The 21762-nt window shown below is 40.0% G+C and overlaps 1 protein-coding gene across 6 annotated transcripts in view; it reads left to right on the top strand.

Moving 5' to 3' along the window:
• The window catches only part of USF3 (upstream transcription factor family member 3), a 56142-nt gene extending 36731 nt beyond the window's left edge, over positions 1-19411 (top strand). For all 6 annotated transcript variants that reach the window (XM_028534364.2, XM_028534356.2, XM_036018109.1 and 3 more), the window contains 2 exons: positions 8259-8355; positions 11158-19411. In XM_028534364.2, coding sequence (XP_028390165.1) covers positions 8259-8355; positions 11158-17615 — 6555 coding nt within the window. In that variant the 3' untranslated portion in view covers positions 17616-19411. The remainder of the gene's footprint in view (positions 1-8258; positions 8356-11157) is intronic.
• The last annotated feature ends 2351 nt before the right edge of the window (positions 19412-21762 follow it).

The following is a 21762-nucleotide window of genomic DNA, read 5'->3' as shown; positions in this document are numbered from 1 at the left end:
TCATAATTTTTAATTTGAATAATTTTCTACATAGTTGTGCTTCTTTCCATACTCCCAGCAATCTTCTAGTAGTTTTTTACATGATCAAATGGACCGTATGATTTCTGGATCTTTAGATCTTGAATTACTCAGTCCCACAATTACATGTATATGTGTGCAGCTGTATTTACCAGGCATTTCTTTTATTTTCTGCCAGTCATGTTCTTTACTATCTTAAATTCTTACCTAGACCCTTCTAAGGACCTCTTCTTTATTTTCTTTTCTATGCTACACTAAAATCTGAGCTTATTAAAGCTGACAGTTTCCCCTAAGGAAGATAGTGTTTTGTTTCTTCTGATGAGGAGGATAAAGTGTGCTCACTGAAAACAGAACAAAATCAAACAAAAAATGGAAACAATATAGAGGGAATAAAAATTTTAAAAAATAAATTGCCACCCCACTCCAAAGTTATAATCACCATTAAAAGTATTGTTACTCGTTTCTTTAGACATTGCTTTATGAATGTCTTTGTAGTTTCATAACCTGCTTTGTATTTTCACTCAGTTGTACCCAGTAGACTTGATTGTAGATACCTTTCCTCATGTGTTCTCCTAACATTTAAATGATTATATAGTATTTGACTGTAATGGGATAGTACAATATGTTAGCCTTTTTTTTTTTCTTTTTTTTTAAGATTTTATTTATTTATTTATTATTATTTTTTTTAAACTGTAAATTTTGCCTCTTTTTTTTTTAAAGATTTTATTTATTTATTTTTAGAGAGGGAAGGGAAGGGGGGAGAGAGAGAGAGAGAGAGAGAGAGAGAGAGAAACATCAATGTGCGGTTGCTGGGGGTTATGGCCTGCAACCCAGGAATGTACCCTGGCTGGGAATCGAACCTGGGACACTTTGATTCCCAGCCCGCGCTCAATCCACTGAGCTACGCCAGCCAGGGCATATGTTAGCCTTTTTAAAATTAATTTTTGTATTATAGTGTGTCATGTTTATTTTTTTAATATCCTCACCTGAGGATATTTTTTCATTACTTTTAAAGAGAGAGGGAGGGAGAGAGAGAGAAACATTGATGCAAGAGAGAAGCATCAATCAGTTGCCTCCCTCACACACTCCAACCGGGTATTGAACCTGCCACTTTTCGGTTTAGGACAATGCTCCAACCAACTGAGCCACACCAGCCAGGACTGTCTCATGTTTTTGTTTGTTTGTTTGTTTGTTTGTTTGTTTGTTTTTTGAGATGGGGGATGGAGGGAGACAGAAAGGGAGAGAAACATCAATGTGTGGTTGCCTCTTGTGTGTCCCCTACTGGGGACCTGGCCCGCAACCAGGCATGTGCCCTGAGTGGGAATCAAACCAGGAATCTTTTGGTTTGCAGGCCCACACTCAATCCACTGAGCCGCACCAGCCAGTACTGTCTCATGGTTTTTATTATCATTTCCCTGAATCTAAAGAGGTTTTAAACTAGTTTGACAACTAATTTTTAAAACATTCTAATTGAATACTTGTGTATCTTCTTTTTATGTAGTGCCTATCCTAGTGTTTGATCCATTTTTCTAATGGATTTTCTTTTTAAAGATTTTTTATTAAATGTGTATTGGGTGACACTGTTTAATGCAATTATATTTGCTATTAAATTAATATGTACACATAGCTTAAAACATCCAACATTAGTCTCCTGTCTAATACAATTCTAATAGAGCTTTCCAATTCTAATACAGCTTCTTAGAGGCAATCATTCTGAACTGCTTCTTCTGGCATTACTTTTAAATTTCAAGATGACATGCTTGCCTTACTATATCTTACTTTTCTTTTTGTATATTATATATTGACTTCCTATTATGCTTTTCCCTTGGCTTCCTCTTGTCTAATCCTCCCAGTACAATTGTACTACAACTTTTGATTAAATTGGCATTCAGTTTTTATGTTGTTAAGATAGTCTAGATATGGTTTATGGTTGAGCCAAGGAGTATACTATATTATGTTTCATTTTACATGTAACTTTTGGCTTTTTGGAATTAATAATTGCCTCAATGTTCTTCATTTGTTTCATTTTCTGTATACCTCTCTTTAATTTTTTCCCACACTTCCAACAGTTTCTTAGTACAGTTTCTACATGGTCAAATGTACCACTCAATTTCCATTTTCCCTTTTTTTCCTTTGAGACTTTATTTCTGGAACCATCTACCCTTCCTTTTCAATCTCAGTTATATGGTCTTCTCCAACTCTTCTGTTTTTAATTTCCTCTCATATTTTTTAATTTCTGAGATTCTTTTTTCTTACTCTTTTTGTTTCTTTTCATGCCACCTGTTTGTTTCATGGATACAATATCATTTCATCTGTGAGAATGTTACAGGGTATTTTTAAAAGTTTTCTTCTATTTCCTGTGTTAACTTTGTTTCTTCTGATTTGTCTCCATGTTTTATCTTTCTTTTTGGAGACTTTCCTGAAATGTTTAGTGATACTTAGTTGTTTTTTCATATTTGACAATGAGGCATTAAAAAGCTGATGACTAGACTTGTCTGTTGGTGTCCCTAACTGTTGAGCGATTAGGTGGTGAACTAGTGTTGTGAAACTCAAAAATATCAGTATTTGTAGCTTTTTGTGTTTTGTGGTTAGTGGTGGTGGTGGTGATGATGATGATAATGATGATGATGATGATGATGATGATGATGATTAAATTTTCCAGAACAGAATCATTCAGCCCTATACCTAGGAGTGGGAATGGTGGGAAGAGTATGAGGCTAGTTGCCATTATCCTAGAAGCAGGGTCAGGGAAGTGAGTGCTCAAGGGTCTCATGCTTTAGGAGGCAGGGTTTTCCTTCACCCATTTTCACTGAGGAGCCTCATCCTTGTTTACTTCTGTGCCAGTCCCCAGGTCTGAAATTCTCTGGTTACATTTCACAGAAAATAAACTTGTCTCCTGTGGTTGGGATAGAAAAGGGAAGTCATCCAGCTGCCTAGAGTGTGTGGGGGTGGGGGGTTGGTTCTTATTCCTGCATCAGAAGAATCTTTCCATAAGTCCCCTCAGTTTTAACCCCTTACCTCTCACCCCACCTTCTGCAGTAGCTGGAGCTTCCTAGTCTTGAATCTTTTCAGACCTTGGGAGACCAGATCAGCTTGGCTTGTTTCCCAACACTGTCTCTCTTGGGAAGGTCTTACTCTTCAGTTTCTTTTCATTCTCCCCTACACATTGGTACTTAATCTTGTATAAATGTGTTTTTTAGTCTTTTTTAAAAACATACTTTCTCTTTCTTTTAGCATAGTAGCAAACTTAAGGGCAGCTACTTTGTCTTCTGACTGTTTTGCTTCCTCTATATCTCAGTGTATAGTAGCTGCTTAGTAAATATTTGTGTTTGCCTAGTAAAATCTCATTTTCCTGCTCTTGGCTTTCATTAATACGAGTTTCTCTGAAAGGAAAGCATAATTATTTTGCTTTGTTGGTGTCCTAGAATGTACAGTAGAAGTCAGTGTTTGGCTTCTAAAGACTGAATAAATTGAGATTATCTTCACTATTGCTACATATCGCCAACCCCTTCTGTAGTAGAGAGGCAGTAAGTGGGCACTAGCAGGTTCTGCCTTTGTCTTGAGTCTTGATTTAAAAAAGGACAGTATCAGTTTTTTTTTCTCTCTAAAGTGTTTTCCTGGGTTATTTTGGGACTCAGTCTAGGAACCCAGAATTGTAACTTGCTGGACCAAAGCCCTAAATCACTGATTCTTGTATGAAAACATCTATCTGATAAAGTACTAGAGACAGTAATATGCATATGGAAGTAGAAGTTAAACACATACTGCAAATTTTATTAAATAATTTGTTTTCTTTTTCTTTTATAATTATATTTCATTGATTATGTTATTACATTTGTCCAAGTTTTCCCCCTTTGACCTCCTCTACCCAGCACTCTGCACATCCTCAGGCAATCCCCACACCATGGTTCATGTCCAGGGGTCAGGCACACAAGTTCTTTTGGTTATTCCATTTCCTATACTATACTTTACATCCCCACAGCTATTCTGTAATTACCTATTTGTACATCTTAATCCCCTTGCCTCTTCACCCATTTTCTCACAGCCCCCTTCCATCCAGTAACCATCAAAATACTCTTCTTAGCCATGATTCTGTATCTGTTCTTGTTTGGTTTCTTTTTTAGATTTAATTGTTGATAGATATGTATTTATTGCCATTTTATTGTTCATAATTTTTGTCTTTTTCTTAAATAAGTCCTTTTTTAAAGATTTATTTATTTATTTTTAGAGAGGGAAAGGAGGGAGAAAGAGAGAGAGAGAGAAACATCAATGTGCGGTTGCTGGGGGCCATGGCCTGCAACCCAGGCATGTGGCCTGACTGGGAATCGAACCTGCGACACTTTGGTTCGCAGCCCGCGCTCAATCCACTGAGCTCTGCCAGCCAGGGCTAAATAAGTCCTTTTAACATTTCATATAATAATGGTTTGGTGATGATGAACTCCTTTATGTTTTACTTGTCTGGGAAGCTCTTTACCTGCCCTTTGATTCTAAATGATAGCTTTGCTGGTAGAGCAGCCTTGGCTGTAGTTCCCTGCTTTACATGACTTTCAATATTTCTTGCTAGTTTCTTCTAGCTTGCAAAGTTTCTTTTGAGAAATCAGCTGACGTTCTTATGGGGACTCCCTGTAGGTAATTAATTACTTTTCTCTTGCTGCTTTTAAGATTCTCTCTCTATCTTTAACCTTTGGCATTTTAATTAAATGTGTCTTGGAGTGGGCCTCTTTGCATCCATCTTGGTTGAGACTCTCTGTGTTTCCTGGCCTTGCATGTCTGTTTCCTCTCCCAAATCAGGGAAGAGTTCTTTCATTATTTTTTCAAATAGATTTCCAATTTCTTGCTCTTTCTCTTCTCCTTCTTGCACCCCTATGATGCCAGTGTTGGAATGCTTGAAGTGGTACCAGAGACTGTTTACACTATCCTTGGGGTTTGTTTGGTTTTTTTTTTTGGCCTTTCTCTTCTTGTTCTGATTGGTTGTTTTTCACTTCTTTGTATTCCACATCATTGATTTGATTCTCAGTTTCATCCACTCGACTGTTGTTACCCTGTAAATTGTTTGTTATTTAAATTAGTGTATCCTTCATTTCTGACTGGATCTTTTTTATGCTGTTGAGGTCCTCACTAAGTTCCTTGAGCATCCTTAAAACTAGTGTTTTGAATCTGCATCTGATAGATTGCTTATCTCCATTTTGTTTAGTTCTTTTTCTGGAGTTTTGATCTGTTCTTTCATTTGGGCCATGTTTCTTTGTCTCCTCATTTTGGTAGCCTCTGTGTGTTTGTTTTTATGTATTAGGTAAGACTCCGTGTCTTGGAAGTGTGGCCTGATGTAGTAGGTGTCCTGTAGGGTCAAGTGGCACAGCCTCCCCTGTCACCTAAGCTGGGTACTCGAGGTATGCCCTTTGTGTGAGCTGAGAACACCCTCCTCTTGTAATTGAGCTTTGGTTTCTGTTGGCAGATCAATGGGAGGGATTTACCCAGGCCAGTCAGCTGCAAGGATTGGCTGTGCCCACTTACCACCAATTTCTGCCCCCCATGGGGGATCAGCTGTGCAGGATCAGGGTGATGGTGTTCTGATGACATCTGTACCACCCACTGGGTGTGTAGGCCCTAGGGTTTTCTGGGTGGTGCAGGCCAAGGTCAGCCCCCACCTGTGTTTTGCCTGGGGCCATCCTGCCTGAGCTACAAAGCAATTTGAGATGGCTGCTACTGGTGCAGGGCTTGTAGATTTTCTGGTGAAGCCAAGCAGTAAATCTAGGCTGGCTACTGCTAGTGCTGGGCCTGGGGCCCCTTAGCAAGAGGTTCGGGGGGGCTAGGGATTCATTGAGGCTGGTTGTTGCTAGTTTGAAAGGTTTTAAGATGTTGTGAAGCTTGAGCCAAGGCCAGCCATTCATATGGAAAAGCCACTGTCAATAGCTGTAAGTTGGGTGGGACAGAGCTTCAGGGGATCTCCAGGGTGGGGCAAAGAGTGTTAGCCAGGTTGATGGAGTCTCAGATCTGGCACCCATCTGCTAGCTCTGTGGCTCTGTCTGGAAGAAAGTTGTCCCCTAGCTTTCACCTTGATGCCACACACTTCAGTTTCTCCCCATATGCCACTGGTGCATACCCTGCTACCCTGCTGCTACCCTGGTGCTGGAGCTCAGAGGGAGTGAGTCTGAGTAGGTGAATCCCTCTGTGGGTTTTTTAAGAGGAACTGCTTGGGACTCCAGAAGTTTATTCCACCAACTCAGTTTCCACTGGTTTTTGCATCCAGAAAGTTATGGAGGCTTATCTTCCTGGCACTGAAACCTTGGGCTGGGGGGCCTGTTGTGAGGATGGGACTCCTTGCTTCCAAGGTATCCCTCCTGAACTTTTAGGCACCACACGTCGATGTGGGACCAGCCTGTGTCTGTGTCTGTGCCCTCCTACCAGTCTGGCTGGATGTGGTTTCTTTAATTCTGTAGTTGTCAGACATCCACTCAACTTGATTTCTGATGGTTCTAAGTAATGGTTTATTTTATTTTTCAATTGCAGTTGGCAGTTCATCATTTTTAATAGCTGAAGAATAAAAAACTGAACTGCTTCTTACACAGTTTAAGTTTTTTTTTTTAATTTTTTTAGAAAGAATCTTTATGTCTTTTTTTTTAAAGATTTTATTTATTTATTTTTAGAGAGGGAAGGGAGGGAGAGAGAGAGAGAGAGAAACATCAATGTGCGGTTGCTGGGGGTTATGGCCTGCAACCCAGGAATGTACCCTGGCTGGGAATCGAACCTGGGACACTTTGATTCCCAGCCCGCACTCAATCCACTGAGCTACGCCAGCCAGGGCTCAGTTTAAGTATTTATCAGTAATAGACTGGTAATAAAATGAATACAGCTTTTAAAGGTATAACAGATATTGATATCTAAATTCTAAATAGAAGAAATTCCAAGATATATTTTTAAATTAAAAAATGTAACTTATTGTTTATAGTATCCTTCTGTCTGGGTTTAAAAATTGAATACACACATACACATCAGTATAGAATATTCTGAAAGGGTACACAAGTAACTTTACAGTGGTTGCCTCTGGAAAGGGTTGGAAGTTTAGTTTTCATTATATGTCCTTTGAGATTATTTACATTTTTTGCTATATGCACATATTGTTTTTCATTTTTAAAATTGTTAATTAAAGAATAAAGCAACACTTTGACATAAAATGCAGTCTTTTAAAAAAGCTTAGGAATGGAATGTAGTGGCAGCATGACAGCAAAACTCAATCAGATGACATTGTTTTCTCAACCTGTGATTGGAATGGTTTTTAGTTCTGGTTGACAGAGTAAGGAATAACATTAACATCTAAAATCTTAAATGGTCTTGACGGCTCTTATTGACCTCTTCTTTTATTACTCTTCTCCTTACTCTTCCTCCAAAATGCCAAACAGCACTGGTTGAGGGCTTTGCTTGATCCTGCTACCTGTACCCTCTTCCTTCAGATACCTACAAGGCATATAACAAACCCTTCAGGTTTGTGCTTCAGTGTTGCCTTAGAGAAAGGCCTTCCTCAACCCCCCTACATAAAATGGATTATAACAGAGAGTCTTGGTCATTTTGGGATGCCATTAGAAAAATAACATAGACTAGGTGGCCTAAACAACCAAAATTTATTTCTTACAGTTCTGGAGGCTGGTAAATCCAAGATCAAGGTGCTGGTCAGTTTGTTTACTGTATGGGCCTCTCTTCCTGGTTATGTCCTCACATGACAAAAAGAGAGAGAGCAATCACCTCTCTCTTGTCTTTTCTACTAAGATCATCTCATTTATGAGGGGTCTACCCTCATGGTCTAGTTATCTCCCAAAGCCCCAGCATCCAAATGCCATCACAGCAGGGATTAGAGTTTCAACAGGAATCGTAGAGGGACACAAACATTTGGTCCAAAGCACAGAGTAACTTCTGCCATCTCTCTGACCCCTCCTTACCCTGTTCTTCCTCATTTTTCTTCATAGCACTTACCGCCTGGTTATTTATATATATGTATAAAATTTCTCAAGGTCAGGCACTTTTTCTGTTGTCTTATATTCCCTAGTGCTTATGACTGTGCCTGACACATAGCAGATGCTCAATAAATACTTAGTAAATGAAAGAGAACAAAGTTTTTGAATGAGTTGCATTTTAGAAATTTTAAAAGATACTATCACATATCTCTGATAAAACCAAAACTTTTAAGTTTCTTCCTGCAAGATCTTACCTTTCAGTGAAACATTTAAACAGTTAATTTTCTTTGGCAGAGCAAGAATATGATCCTGGACCAAGCCTTTAAATATATAACAGAATTGAAAAGGCAAAATGATGAACTCCTGCTTAATGGAGGAAACAATGAACAAGGTAAGTATTTTTTTTTCCTGTTTGTTGTTTGTGATTTTTTGTTGTTGTTGTTTTTTTAATGTTCAGTCCTTTGTGTCACAACCAACTTATATTAGTATACAGAAGACTTTTTTGAGCAAAAACCTTAGTAAGCCATGCATTCAGGCAGTCTGGGAGGATAGTGTTACAGATAAATCCATCTTAGTTTACCTTCTTTCCCCATTCTGTGAGGAGTTCTAATATTGCAGGCATATGTAATTTTGACTTTGGACTACTCTGTGTTTTTTATTTACTTAACTTATAAATAATGCTGGATCTCCTATATTCTAGTTGGGTCTTCCAGCTAGGGGAAGTCCATAAGAGAATGTACTGGGGGATTCCTGCTCATTGTAACTTAAAAACAAGATAAAGATATGCCTGTGCCAAAACTTAATTGTGAATTTATTCAAAAGGCCACACACTTAGTTTATAGTTGTTTATATCACATATAATGTATGCATTAAACTGATCATTTAATGATATTTGATTTTTAGATAAAGGTGAGTCTTTTTGTGTTATCAAATGAGTCTCTTTTTCCACTTGAACTGGAGAATGGGTTTTCTTATAACAGCTGAAAAGAAAAGTATCACAGGCAAGTGTAAAGGTCACACTGGTAGGCCAGTTTGAATTGTCATTTATTTATGTCTCTGACAAGAGCAGAGAGAATTTCCTGCAACAACTCAGAAGGTCACATTAAAAGGTGAGAAACAAAGGCAGAATTTGTGCAGGTGGCGGCAGTCCTGGGTTGTGTTTAAGGGAAGCAGGAAGAATATTAGAAAGTATATTCAGAAGGTCAGGTTCAGAATTTCCTTGTTTACTTTTATTTTAAAAATTTGTTAAGGATTTTGTTTATTTCTAGAGAGAGGGGAAGGGAGAAACAGAGAGGGACATCAATGTGTGGTTGCCTCTCAAGTGCCCCCAATTGGGGATCCGTCCTGCAACCCAGGCATGTGCCCTGACCAGAAATTGAACCGGCGACCCTTTGGTTCACAGGCTGGTGCTCAATCTACTGAGTCACACCAGCCAGGGCCTTGTTTACTTTTAGTTAGATAACAACTTATCCCCTCAATGTGGTCAGCTGTCTTTTGTAGTCCAGACCCTGCCTTATAATGTTGTCAGGTTGTTAGGTACATCATCTGTGTTTGAGGCACCCCATAAAAGGGATGTTAAGGCTAGAATGACTTTTCTGATGAGAGCCTCTTGTTTCACAGCCCAGTGGCTGAGACAATTAAGTTACCTTAGAGAAAAGAGAAACTATTGAAAAAATACAAGTTGCATAGGGCTCAGAAAGAGCTGAACAGCACAGCCAGGGGTTCAAGCAGCAAATGAGGCAGCTTAGGTGTGACCGTGTTGCCATTTCTGTCCTTTCTTTGGTTCTTCTTTGCGCATCTCTTCTGTTTTCTTTCCATCTCCCAGCATGTTTCTCCACATGCTCCCAGAGCACATGATAGTCTAGAGAGTGGTCCGAGCAGTGGCCTTGGGAGTCAGGCCCACTTGGGTTTGTGTGTCGGTTTCATTTATCACTCACCTACCTCTGGCCAGTTACTTAACCTTTCCAAGTCTCAGTTTCCTTATTTTAAAATGAGGATAATCATAGTATCTATCTGGTTGACTTTAGACAAATTCCATAACTACGCTGAGCTTGTCTCCCCATCTGAAATGGTGATGACAGTAGATAGTTCCCATCTTGTGGTGGTTATGAAGATTAAAGGAGATAATTCTGGTAAAGCACTTAAAGTCTGCCACATAGTAAAAGTTCGATAAATATTATCTGTTGTGATTGTTGTTATTATTGAAACAATGAATGAAAAGTGCCAGACATATATAGTAAGCGTGCAGTGAGTAACAACCATTATTATTCTGTCCATAATGATTATTTTAATTTCTAATGTCCATGGCACATTGACATTTTTTCCCCTGTGTCTCTTAGTCTAAATATCTGAGGAAAATAATCTGCTAGTCTCAGTTTATCCTTGTCAGAACAGAACTTTGCATTTCAGGCTACCTCACAGGGTGTTGTCCTTAAGGATTGTCTGTTTTTGACAGGGGAGTGGGGAGAATACCTACCACTGTGGCAAGGCACGTAGGGATGTGTGGGGTCACAGGGCATAAATAACAGCAGCCTAGGCTGCCCTGTTAGTAGAGTCCATGGGTGAGGCGGTCTCTCTTAGGAAGGAATAGGGGTGTGACAGACACCTTCATTACTCAATAGTGTACATACATGGGCCCTGCCGAGGAAAAGACAAGTTTCATTGTTGATGCTTTCCTCCATGCTCTACTACTTTACTTCTTACATGTTCTGCTTGGTCTTTGTTGTTTAAAAGGGTAAAATAGAAACTAGTGTAAAGCCATTTATAAAAGAGACTCTCTATTACCACTATAAGTAGGGTTATCTGTTGTAGCATTTAAATGCTGTTATATCGATGTTCAGTGTTAGATTCCTAGCATGTTCCTATGATGTCAGCATGTCTTCTGTTGCTTTACCTTTGTAGCTGCCATATTGGGAATTTTTGAATTGGGAGTTTTAACATTTCTACATTATGAGTGATTCTCGACCTTTGAATTATTGATCTTTAAGAATATATACTTTTAAAATATGGGATAGAGTTTTGAGATACCATTCTAAAAAGAAGAAAGCTTGTATTAGGACATGCTGGATATTCTCAGCATGAGGTATTTAGAATGCTAGAATTAGATTTCTGTAGTTTTAGTGTACAGTTCTTAAGTTATTATAAATACTGACATTTACAGGTAACTGTTTTGTTTTTATTTTTAATATTGTAGCTGAAGAAATTAAAAAGCTACGTAAACAACTGGAAGAAATTCAAAAGGAAAATGGTCGATATATTGAATTACTAAAAGCAAATGACATATGTTTATATGATGATCCCACAATCCACTGGAAAGGAAATCTTAAAAACGCCAAGGTCTCTGTTGTTATTCCCAGTGACCAGGTTCAAAAAAATATTATTGTTTATTCCAATGGGAGTCAGCCTGGTGGAAACAGCCAGGGAACAGCTGTTCAGGGGATCACCTTTAATGTTGGTCATAATTTACAAAAGCAAACCGCCAATGTGGTGCCAGTACAGAGGACTTGCAATCTTGTGACTCCTGTGTCTATTTCTGGAGTTTACCCTTCTGAAAACAAGCCATGGCATCAGACTGCAGTTTCTGCATTGGCTGCCAACCAGCCTGTTCCTCTTTGTCTTCCTGCTACCATTCCTGCTCAAAATATTCTCGAGCTTTCCACCTCCGAAAGTGAATCAAATGTTATTGGTGCCACCACTGGCTCCCTGATTGCTATTCCTGTTGGACCTGAACCTCAACAACATCGTCCCTCGCACACAAGTCTAAATGACCAAAATTCTTCTGAAAGTAAGAATGGGCAAGAGAACCCCAAATTACTGAAGAAAATGGTCCCTTGTGCCACAAGCATCCCCTCCAGCTCCTCAGCAGCAGCCACTAAAGTGAACCATGGAGGCAAGACCTGCCCGAGCGTACTGGATTTCAGAAGTGATTTTCAAACTACCTTTGTTGTTTCAGTTACCACCACAGTCTGTTCCCAGCCTCCTAGATCTGCAAGTGATTCCTGTCCAATGAGCATTAGCAAGGGTACAGACTCAGCAAGTGTCAGTACAACGGTGGTCCCCCCTGCCCCTGGAGGAGGGAAGACCACCAGTCCCATAAGCACTCTTTCTGCAAACCCTTTGGATAATGGCTGGGCTCGCTCTTGTTCTTTACCTTCTTCAGCTGTTAGTGCTTCAGATATGAAAAACATTAATAGCCTTACTCGAATTTCCTCAGCTGGAAATACACAGACAACGTGGACTACTTTGCAACTGGCAGGAAACACTATTCAGCCCTTAAGCCAGACACCATCTTCTGCTGTGACTCCAGTACTAAATGAGTCTGGTACTAACCCCACCACAACAAACCACAGTAGACACGGATCTACTGGCATCAACTTGAATAATTCCTTTCCAGCAGATGGGCAGCCAGTTGAGCAAGTAATTGTAACCTTGCCTTCTTGTCCATCCTTACCTATGCAGCCACTAATTGCCCAGCCACAAGTTAAATCTCAGCCCCCCCAAAATATCCTTCCATTGAATTCAGCAATGCAAGTGATTCATATGGCTCAGCCAGTGGGGACAGCTGTTAATGCAGCTCCAGCTAATCAAAATGTTATCATTCTTCAGCCTCCCAGCACCACTCCATGCCCAACAGTGATGCGGGCAGAGGTTCCTAACCAAACCGTAGGTCAGCAGATAGTAATTATACAGGCAGCTAATCAGAATCCTTTGCCACTCCTCTCAGCTCCACCTCCTAGTTCTGTTCGGCTCCCTGTCAATGGAACCAATGCTATAATAGGATCGAATTCAGTGCAAAATGTTTCGACTCCACAAACTTTTGGGGGAAAGCATCTTGTCCACATATTACCAAGACCTTCATCATTATCAACATCTAATTCAACACAAACTTTTTCTGTTACCATGTCAAACCAACAACAGCCTCAAACCATTTCTTTAAATGGACAGCTCTTTGCTTTGCAGCCTGTGATGTCTTCATCAGGCACTACAAACCAAAACCCTATGCAAATTATTCAGCCTACCACCAGCGAAGATCCAAATACCAACGTTGCCCTGAATACGTTTGGCGCTTTGGCCAGCCTCAATCAAAGCATATCGCAGATGGCTGGGCAAAGCTGTGTACAATTGTCTATTAGCCAGCCTGCCAACCCTCAAACTGCTGCAAATAGTCAAACCACCCCAGCTAACTGTGTTTCATTAACAGCAACTGTAGCCTCTCCCGTGACAACAGATAGTTCAGCCACACTACCCAGTATTTATAATCTAGTGACTACTCCCTCAGTGAACACTGTAGCGTGTTTGCCTAACGTGAAATCAAAAAGGTTGAACAAGAAGCCAGGTGTCAAAAAACACTTAGCAGCTAACAAGTCAGCATGCCCCCTGAATCCAGTCAGAGATGTGGGCAAGGCAGACTGCCCCAGCACTGAAGGTTCAGCAGAGCCACCATGTAATGCCGGACTGCTGGAAAGCCCCCCTCTTGTGTTGCCATCTGTTGCTGTGTCCCAGGCAAAGAGTACTGTAAGTGTTTCTGGTTCACATCCTTTGGATGTTTTGAATTCAGAATCAGTGATACCTGAGTCTGTACCCAAATCTAAGTCAGCAGAAGAGTCTAATTCACCTTCCCAAGAATCTTTAACAAGTGAACATTTAGCAATGGCCCCAGCAAAATCCAAAGATTCTGCCCCCATAGTGCAACGAGAGACATCTCAGGATAAGCCACCACCTAGTTTGGCATTGTCAGATGTTGCCAAACCCTGTACTTCAGCCAACACGTTGATTTCACCTTCAAATGATCCCCACATTTTGGTTTCTCAGGTTTCTGGTTTGTCGTCTGCCACAAGCACCACAAGTACCGACTCGGTTTCTGAGGTAGAAATCATTGCTGAACCTTGCAGAGTTGAGCAAGATTCATCAGATAGAATGCAAACCCCAGGTCTCTTAAAGGAGCAAGGTTTAACTGCATTACTATCTGGCCTTGCTAAAGAAAAAGACCCTCAGAAATCATCTCTTTCAGTCCAGATGGACCATCCTGACTTTTCTTCAGAAAATTCTAAAACAGTTGATTCAGGTGTTGATTTACATCCCAAACAGGAGTTGTTACTGATGAACAGCGAGGATAGAGATCCAGGACAGCATCATTCCTGCACCCCCGATCACGAGGGTATTCATGGTTCTTTGCTCAGCAGTAGGCAGGCTGACTCTCCCATGTCCACCAGCTCTGGCAGTAGTCGTAGTTTCTCAGTTGCATCCATGCTTCCTGAAACAACCAGAGAGGATGTCACCAGCAATGTAACAACTAATACGTGTGACAGCTGTACCTTTGTAGAGCAAACTGATATAGTCGCTCTTGCAGCAAGAGCTATTTTTGACCAGGAGAACCTTGAGAAGGGAAGAGCTGGCACCCAGGCTGATACAAGGGAAGTTACTTCAAAGCCTTCTGAAGCATCATCTTTAGAAGGAGACCAGCATTTCAAAACACAGATCTCTAAAGAGAATGGCCCAGGTCAGGCAGAATCAACACCAAATGAATTTAATTCTCAGGATTCAATTGAAGCAACTATGGAGAGGCCCCTTGAAAAACCAAGTTGTTCTGTAGGAATTAAAACATCAAATGCCTCTTTGCAGGTTTCCACTTCTCAGCCACCAAACGTCACCAGTTTAAGTGTGAATAATCTTATCCATCAGAGCAGCATCAGCCATCCTCTCGTCAGCTGTGCTGGATTAACCCAAACTTCAGAGCAAACAACTGTTCCTGCTACAGTTAATCTGACTGTTTCATCTAGTTCCTATGGCAATCAGCCTCCTGGACCATCTCTGATTGAATATTCCCAAGAACAACTAAGTACTATGACTGGTACTATACCAAATCCACAGATTCAAGAGCCACTCTTAAAGCCAAGTCACGAAAGCCGTAAGGACTCTGCTAAACGTGCTGTCCAAGATGACCTTCTACTGTCTTCAGCTAAACGTCAAAAGCATTGTCAGCCAGCCTCCCTCAGGCTTGAAGGTATGTCCCTGATGAGCCGAACTCCAGACAGCATTTCTGATCAAACTCAAATTATGGTTAATCAGATCCCTCCAAACTCTTCAAATTCAGTTGTACCTATTAGCAACCCAGCACATGCAGATGGCCTTACACGATTATTTCCACCTACTAACAACTTTGTGGCCCCTGCACTGAGGCAAACTGAAGTTCAGTGCAGTTCTCAGCCTTCAGTTGCTGAGCAGCAGCAAACCCAGGCCAGTCAGCATTTGCAGGCCCTGCAACAGCATGTTCCAGCTCAAGGGGTATCTCACCTGCACAGTAACCATCTCTACTTAAAGCAGCAGCAGCAGCAGCAGCAGCAGCAAGCAGGACAGTTAAGAGAGAGGCATCATTTGTATCAACTGCAGCATCACATACCCCATGCAGAGAACTCTGTCCACCCTCAGCCCCATAATGTCCACCAGCAGAGAACTCTGCAACAGGAAGTTCAGATGCAGAAAAAGAGGAATCTTGTTCAGGGCACTCAGGCCTCCCAGCTTTCCTTACAACCAAAGCACCATGGGACTGACCAATCCCGACCCAAGAGTGGTCAGCCACATCCCCACCATCAGCAGATACAGCAACAGATGCAGCAACACTTTGGAAGCTCCCAGCCAGAGAAGAGCTGTGAAAACCCTTCAACTAGCCGGAACCACCATAACCATCCCCAGAACCATCTCAATCAAGATATTCTGCACCAGCAGCAGGATGTTGGAAGCAGACAGCAAGGATCAGGGGTTTCTTCTGAACATGTATCTGGACATAATCCAATGCAGAGGCTCTTGACATCAAGAGGCATAGAGCAGCAAATGGTGTCCCAACCAAGTATTGTGACTAGACCTTCAGATATGACCTGTACTCCACACAGACCAGAGAGAAATAGAGTTTCAAGTTATTCTGCTGAGGCACTCATTGGAAAGACATCTTCTAATTCAGAGCAGAGAATGGGCATATCGATTCAGGGTTCTAGAGTTTCAGATCAGCTTGAAATGAGAAGTTATCTTGATGTACCCAGAAATAAGGGTTTGGCTATTCATAATATGCAGGGTCGTGTGGACCATAACGTTGCCTCAGAGATCCGCCTTTCTGACTGTCAGACATTTAAACCCACTGGATCCATTCAACAGCCCCAGAGTAACTTTGAAGCGCAGTCTTCAAGAAATAATGAAATAGGTAACTCTGTATCGTCAATGAGGAGTATGCAGTCTCAGGGTTTTCGAATTAGTCAAAACCCTGGTCCACCACCAATTGACCGCCAAAAGAGATTACCTTATCCACCAGTTCAGAGCATCCCAACAGGAAATGCTATCCCAGCAAGGGACAGTGAAAATACATGTCATCAAAGTTTCATGCAGAGTTTACTTGCCCCCCACCTTAGTGATCAGGTCATTGGAAGCCAGAGATCACTCTCAGAACATCAGAGGAATACACAGTGTGGTCCATCCCCTGCTATTGAATATAATTGTCCCCCAACTCATGAAAGTGTCCATATTAGAAGAGAGAGTGAAAATCAGAATAGAGAAAGTTGTGATATGTCCTTAGGTGCAATTAACACCAGGAACAGCACCTTGAATATTCCTTTTTCAAGTTCTTCTTCCTCAGGAGATATTCAAGGCCGAAACACAAGTCCCAATGTTTCTGTACAGAAGTCCAATCCCATGAGGATTACTGACAGTCATGGGACCAAGGGCCACATGAACCCTCCAGTCACTACCAACATGCATGGAGTTGCAAGGCCAGCTTTGCCACACCCATCTGTGTCTCATGGAAATGCTGATCAAGGGCCTCCTGTACGTCAAACTAATTCTTCAGTTCCTCAGCGATCCAGGCATCCCTTGCAAGATAGCAGTGGTTCCAAAATTCGTCAGCCCGAAAGGAATCGTTCTGGAAACCAAAGGCATAGTAATGTCTTTGATCCAAGTCTTCCCCATCTTCCTCTGTCTGCTAGTGGCAGTATGATTCTTGGACGCCAACAACCCACTACAGAAAAGAGAGGAAGTATTGTTCGTTTCATGCCTGATAGCCCACAAGTACCTAATGATAATTCAGTGCCTGATCAGCATACACTATCACAAAATTTTGGTTTTCCTTTTATTCCTGAGGGTGGCATGAATCCACCAATAAATGCTAATACTTCTTTCATTCCACAGGTTACTCAGCCTAGTGCCACTCGAACTCCAGCCCTCATCCCTGTAGATCCCCAAAATACTTTACCTTCCTTCTATCCCCCGTACTCTCCTGCTCACCCTACACTATCCAACGACATTTCAATCCCCTATTTTTCAAATCAAATGTTCTCAAATCCTAGCACAGAGAAGGTAAACAGTGGAAGTTTAAATAACCGATTTGGGTCAATTTTATCTCCTCCAAGACCTGTTGGTTTTGCTCAACCAAGTTTTCCTCTTCTCCCTGATATGCCACCAATGCACATGACCAACTCTCACTTATCCAATTTCAATATGACATCTTTGTTTCCAGAAATAGCTACAGCTCTTCCTGATGGCTCAGCAATGTCACCTTTGCTTACAATCGCAAACTCCTCCGCCTCTGACTCTTCCAAGCAGTCTACAAACAGACCTGCCCACAACATAAGCCATATTTTAGGTCATGACTGCAGTTCAGCTGTTTAAATACTGATAGACTAAACATAAATGTAACAGGTGAGATCACAACTGTATTTGTGTGTGCATGCACATGTACATGCACATGAAGAGGGAGATTGCGCGTGTGTATGCCTTTGTGTTGATATAATCAGTTTCTAGTTATCTTCTGAATGTAGGGAAGCCGTGTCAGAGATGATGCAAATGCTAGGTTGTCAAATTACCTTTCATTTTTAATCACATCATGTGCATTTTATATTTTCCAAGCAGATTTGCATTTTGAAGTTTGATTTGTAATATTCCCTAAATATTAATCAGCTGGAAGCTGGGTGAGAACATCTTGGCATTTGTTGAGTAGTAGGAAGGAACCTGGATTTTGAACTTGATTGTTGAGAGTATGTAAAATAGTTGAAATAGTTGAATTGTTCTCCAAAAATACAGATAATTCTGTGTAGCACAATGGCTTATAACCAAATGCTGGTTATGTCAGCATCTAGAATGGTTTCTTACCCATGGCAGGTGTTGAATTATTACAGAATGAATGTCCATGGTTATAGGCAAGCAGTTAGCAAATAAATGAGTTGTTTAAGGTCATCCATTATTCCCAAGATTTGGATTAGGTAGAGGCTTCTTTCTTAACTATAACAGTAAATTATCTGAGTTTCATGTCTTGTTCCTCAGAGACCTATGTTATCCTTTAATGTGCCAAGATCCTTTAAAGCAAAGGTCTTCCTTAAACAGTTAGCCTTAAAAATAGAAAGTTCAAAAAAGTACATAGATACCCTGCATTTTGTGCTTGCATTTTGCATCAGACCATAAGGATAAGAGCAGTTCCGTTGTGGAGTTTTACATGCATTCAGTCAAAGATTATTGTTTCATCAGTTGTGTTTTGTGTTAATTCATTCTATTTACTGATCTTGAAGTAAATTCTTTTACATTTGTTTAATCACTAGGGACTGGTCAGTAAACAGTGTGTTTGGAAACATAATTATTTGAGCCTTACTTTAAAAATATTTTGCAAGGTCTTAAGCTCTGTCCTAATTTTCAGTTACTGATATTTATGTTTAAAATATGACATTGTATATTGCATTATTATCCTTCATAGTAGAATTATAATAAGATGAATTTGTTCAGTATTTTTCCTGATGGTAGATGTGAAATGGTGCTTCAAAAATTGTCTTTATATATGTCTGTGTGTATGTGTGAATGTGTGTGTGTACACATAGATTTTAAAGTATAAACTGGTCGTTTAAAAATAGGCCTGCCATCTGAAAATGGGAAATTGAGACCCAAGACCTGCTGAAGTATAGAAAAACTTGATGTAGGGGTTTTAAAAAGCCCTGCTGAAGTTAATAATAAACCTAAAAGAATATATGTATATACTTAGTTTAAATTTTCAAAATTCAGTATATAAGTCAACAACCATACATGTTCGTATTCTCAAACCCACTACTTTTTGTTGTTATATTCTGCCAAAACTGGGATGAAGCGGGAGAGATGCATATGAATTATTCTGCCTGCTCTGTTAACAAAGTGAACCCAAGGACCAGCATTTCCTTGCCCCTTCCTTAAAAAAGCCTCCTAGGATTTGGTTAGAGCAGTGAACTCCAGTGAATACCTCTTCTAAAGACTCAGCAAAAGGGTCATCTGTGCCTCTTCAACTGTTCTTAACCAAACTTTTCCATCTACTCATGCTGCTGGCAGAAACAGCTTTCTGGGGGCAAAAATATTGTAAATGAGAAAAACTTTTGTATTTTCTCCCTTCAAAATGGTGGTGGCAAGGAATAGGAGAGCATCATGAATAAGTTATTCCACAAGACCAGATAAACACAGTAGTTAAAAGTTTAAATTGAAAAAAATGTGAGATTTATTACTTGTTTTTAAATTAACTGAGCTTTAAGCTTTAACATTCAAGTTTTTCTTTGTACTTGAAAGATCCAATCTGCTAATTCCAAGGACAGTTTTCAGTGTGTTTGACTGTTTATTCTGTCTCTCACACAGTCTCTCTCTCTCTCTCTCTCTCTCTCTCTCTCTCTCTCACACACACACACACACACACGTGTGCACATGGTGGGTGGCTAGTAAGTTCTGAAGAATTGGGGACTCTTAGATATAATTGGAACTAAGATAACAAGCTAAGGAGAAACTTAGTTTGAACATCGCAATGAAAAGGCCTCAAAGCCTGGAACTTTCAGGTACTTCTCTGTTGCACTGATTGTATTTTTCTCTTCAGCTCTGTTCAGCAGTACAGTTCTCAGAGCTTTCATTCCAAGCCTGTAACACTTTGATCCTGAATGATTCTTTACCCCTAAAGAGTGTACATATATATACACATATATATGTATACACACACACGAGGTCATTTTACATATGAACTCAAGTCTGTAAGGGTTCCGAGCATAGTAATCTTATTTGACTTAAAAGCACAAGTGTATGAGGTTTACCAGCAGTATTGAGTACATGATATTAGAGCTACCTGATTTTGGGGGTGGAACTTATCTTAATATCTAGTGATCTATGGATGTCATTTTTGGCAAAGGATTGGCAGAGAGCATAGTCAATTCTGGTTATAATAAATTTAATGTTATCCTTGGCTTGCTAATATATGACTATGGCATGTAAAACCATTTCTACGAATAATTTTTTTAATTTCTGGAAATACACAAGCCTATGTATGAGTTGTAAATGAGAGTCACTGATTAAACCAGTTTTCTCTTAGTATTATTAATCATGTGGAATCAGTTACAGAAAGTGGTTGATTCCTCTAAACATTTAACACAGTAACTTCTAGTGAGGTGAAAACTTTCAGATTTTTCATCATGTATAAACTTTTAGTGTGTGAATCATAGATAAAATGAATCAAGTTTCATGTATTTTTTTTATTTGTACAAACATTGTTTTGGAATGTTTTATACCACTTCAGGACATTTATTTTTTGTTTTTATTGTGAGACCTTCTGGTGGTGTCAGAGATGGTCCCCGTTTCCAAGTAAGGACTGAGAATTTCAGAGTGATCATGCTTTATACAATTTTATATATCAGAACTGTGGAGAGAGAGAGATGAGGAGGAAATGTTCTTTTGCAATGATTTCCAGTCACATATCAGGGTGAACTTCAATGAGGATGAACTTTTAAAATCAGCTTTTTAAAATAAAAAATTATTTAAGCAAATTTATTTAAAATTATTTTAACTATAATTAATTCACTTGCCTTGCTCTTGCCTTCTAACATTGGCCATTTCCTGGAGAGGCAGAAATGTCTACACCTGTCCCCCCAAAAATGTGGGAACACATTTAATGGGAGTAAAGTTTTAAAAATTTGAGAAAGGGTAATGACTTACATAAACTTATCTTCTTAGCAATATCCTTCCTTTGACACATAGGTACCTAGGCTCTTATTTTCATCCATCTGATCTATGTTAAACAGGTGGCAGGGAATCTGGTCATTTCCTTAGCATGATGATTACTCCTTTGCCTTGAAACATTTATTGGGCACACCATCTATTGGGTCAGCGTGTGACAGGAAATCATACTCCCAAATCAATGATGCCCAATTCCTGCTTTTGGGAACTAATAAGTCACCCAATTTCTCAAAACAGAAGTAAGTCAAAATTGATTTAAAATATTTAATGTGCCATATAGTTCTGTTCCTTGTTTTAATAAGCAGCCCCCTGCCCTCCATGGAGTGAAGAAAGGGCAAAGCTGATCCCAAAAGACAGCTTTGGACTGCTATCTTTAGGAACCTGGATGTCATTGTAAATCTGTTGTCTACATAAACCCTGCCTTTGCCTGGAGGTAATTGCCTATGGCTTTGTACATCCAGAGGGCAGTAGTAATAGCCAGAGAAACTAGTGTGAAGTTACTCTGTGAGTGATGATTTTATGATACGTATATGCACATTAAAGGCCAGAAAATAGTTTCTTGAGATACCTTTTTGGCTACTATTTCTCCTTCACCAGAGTTCGACATAAAGGGGTCCTTTTTTGGACTTAACCATATTTTCCCTGCATTTTATACTTCCTGTGTGAGCCTGAGTGTTTTCTATTGAGTCTGTGGGGGACATCAAGATTAGATTGAGGCAGTCCAGATATGCCAGGAAGAAGGGTTAAGGGTCTTCTTGGACAGAGTTTCTTTCTAGTTCTGCTCACATGCCTCTTCTCTGGTACTGCACTTTACTGA

Source organism: Phyllostomus discolor, chromosome 2 (assembly GCF_004126475.2).
Source record: "Phyllostomus discolor isolate MPI-MPIP mPhyDis1 chromosome 2, mPhyDis1.pri.v3, whole genome shotgun sequence".
NCBI lineage: Eukaryota > Metazoa > Chordata > Mammalia > Chiroptera > Phyllostomidae > Phyllostomus > Phyllostomus discolor.
Note: the sequence above shows the minus strand (reverse complement) of the source record. Positions and strands in the feature narration are given on the sequence as shown.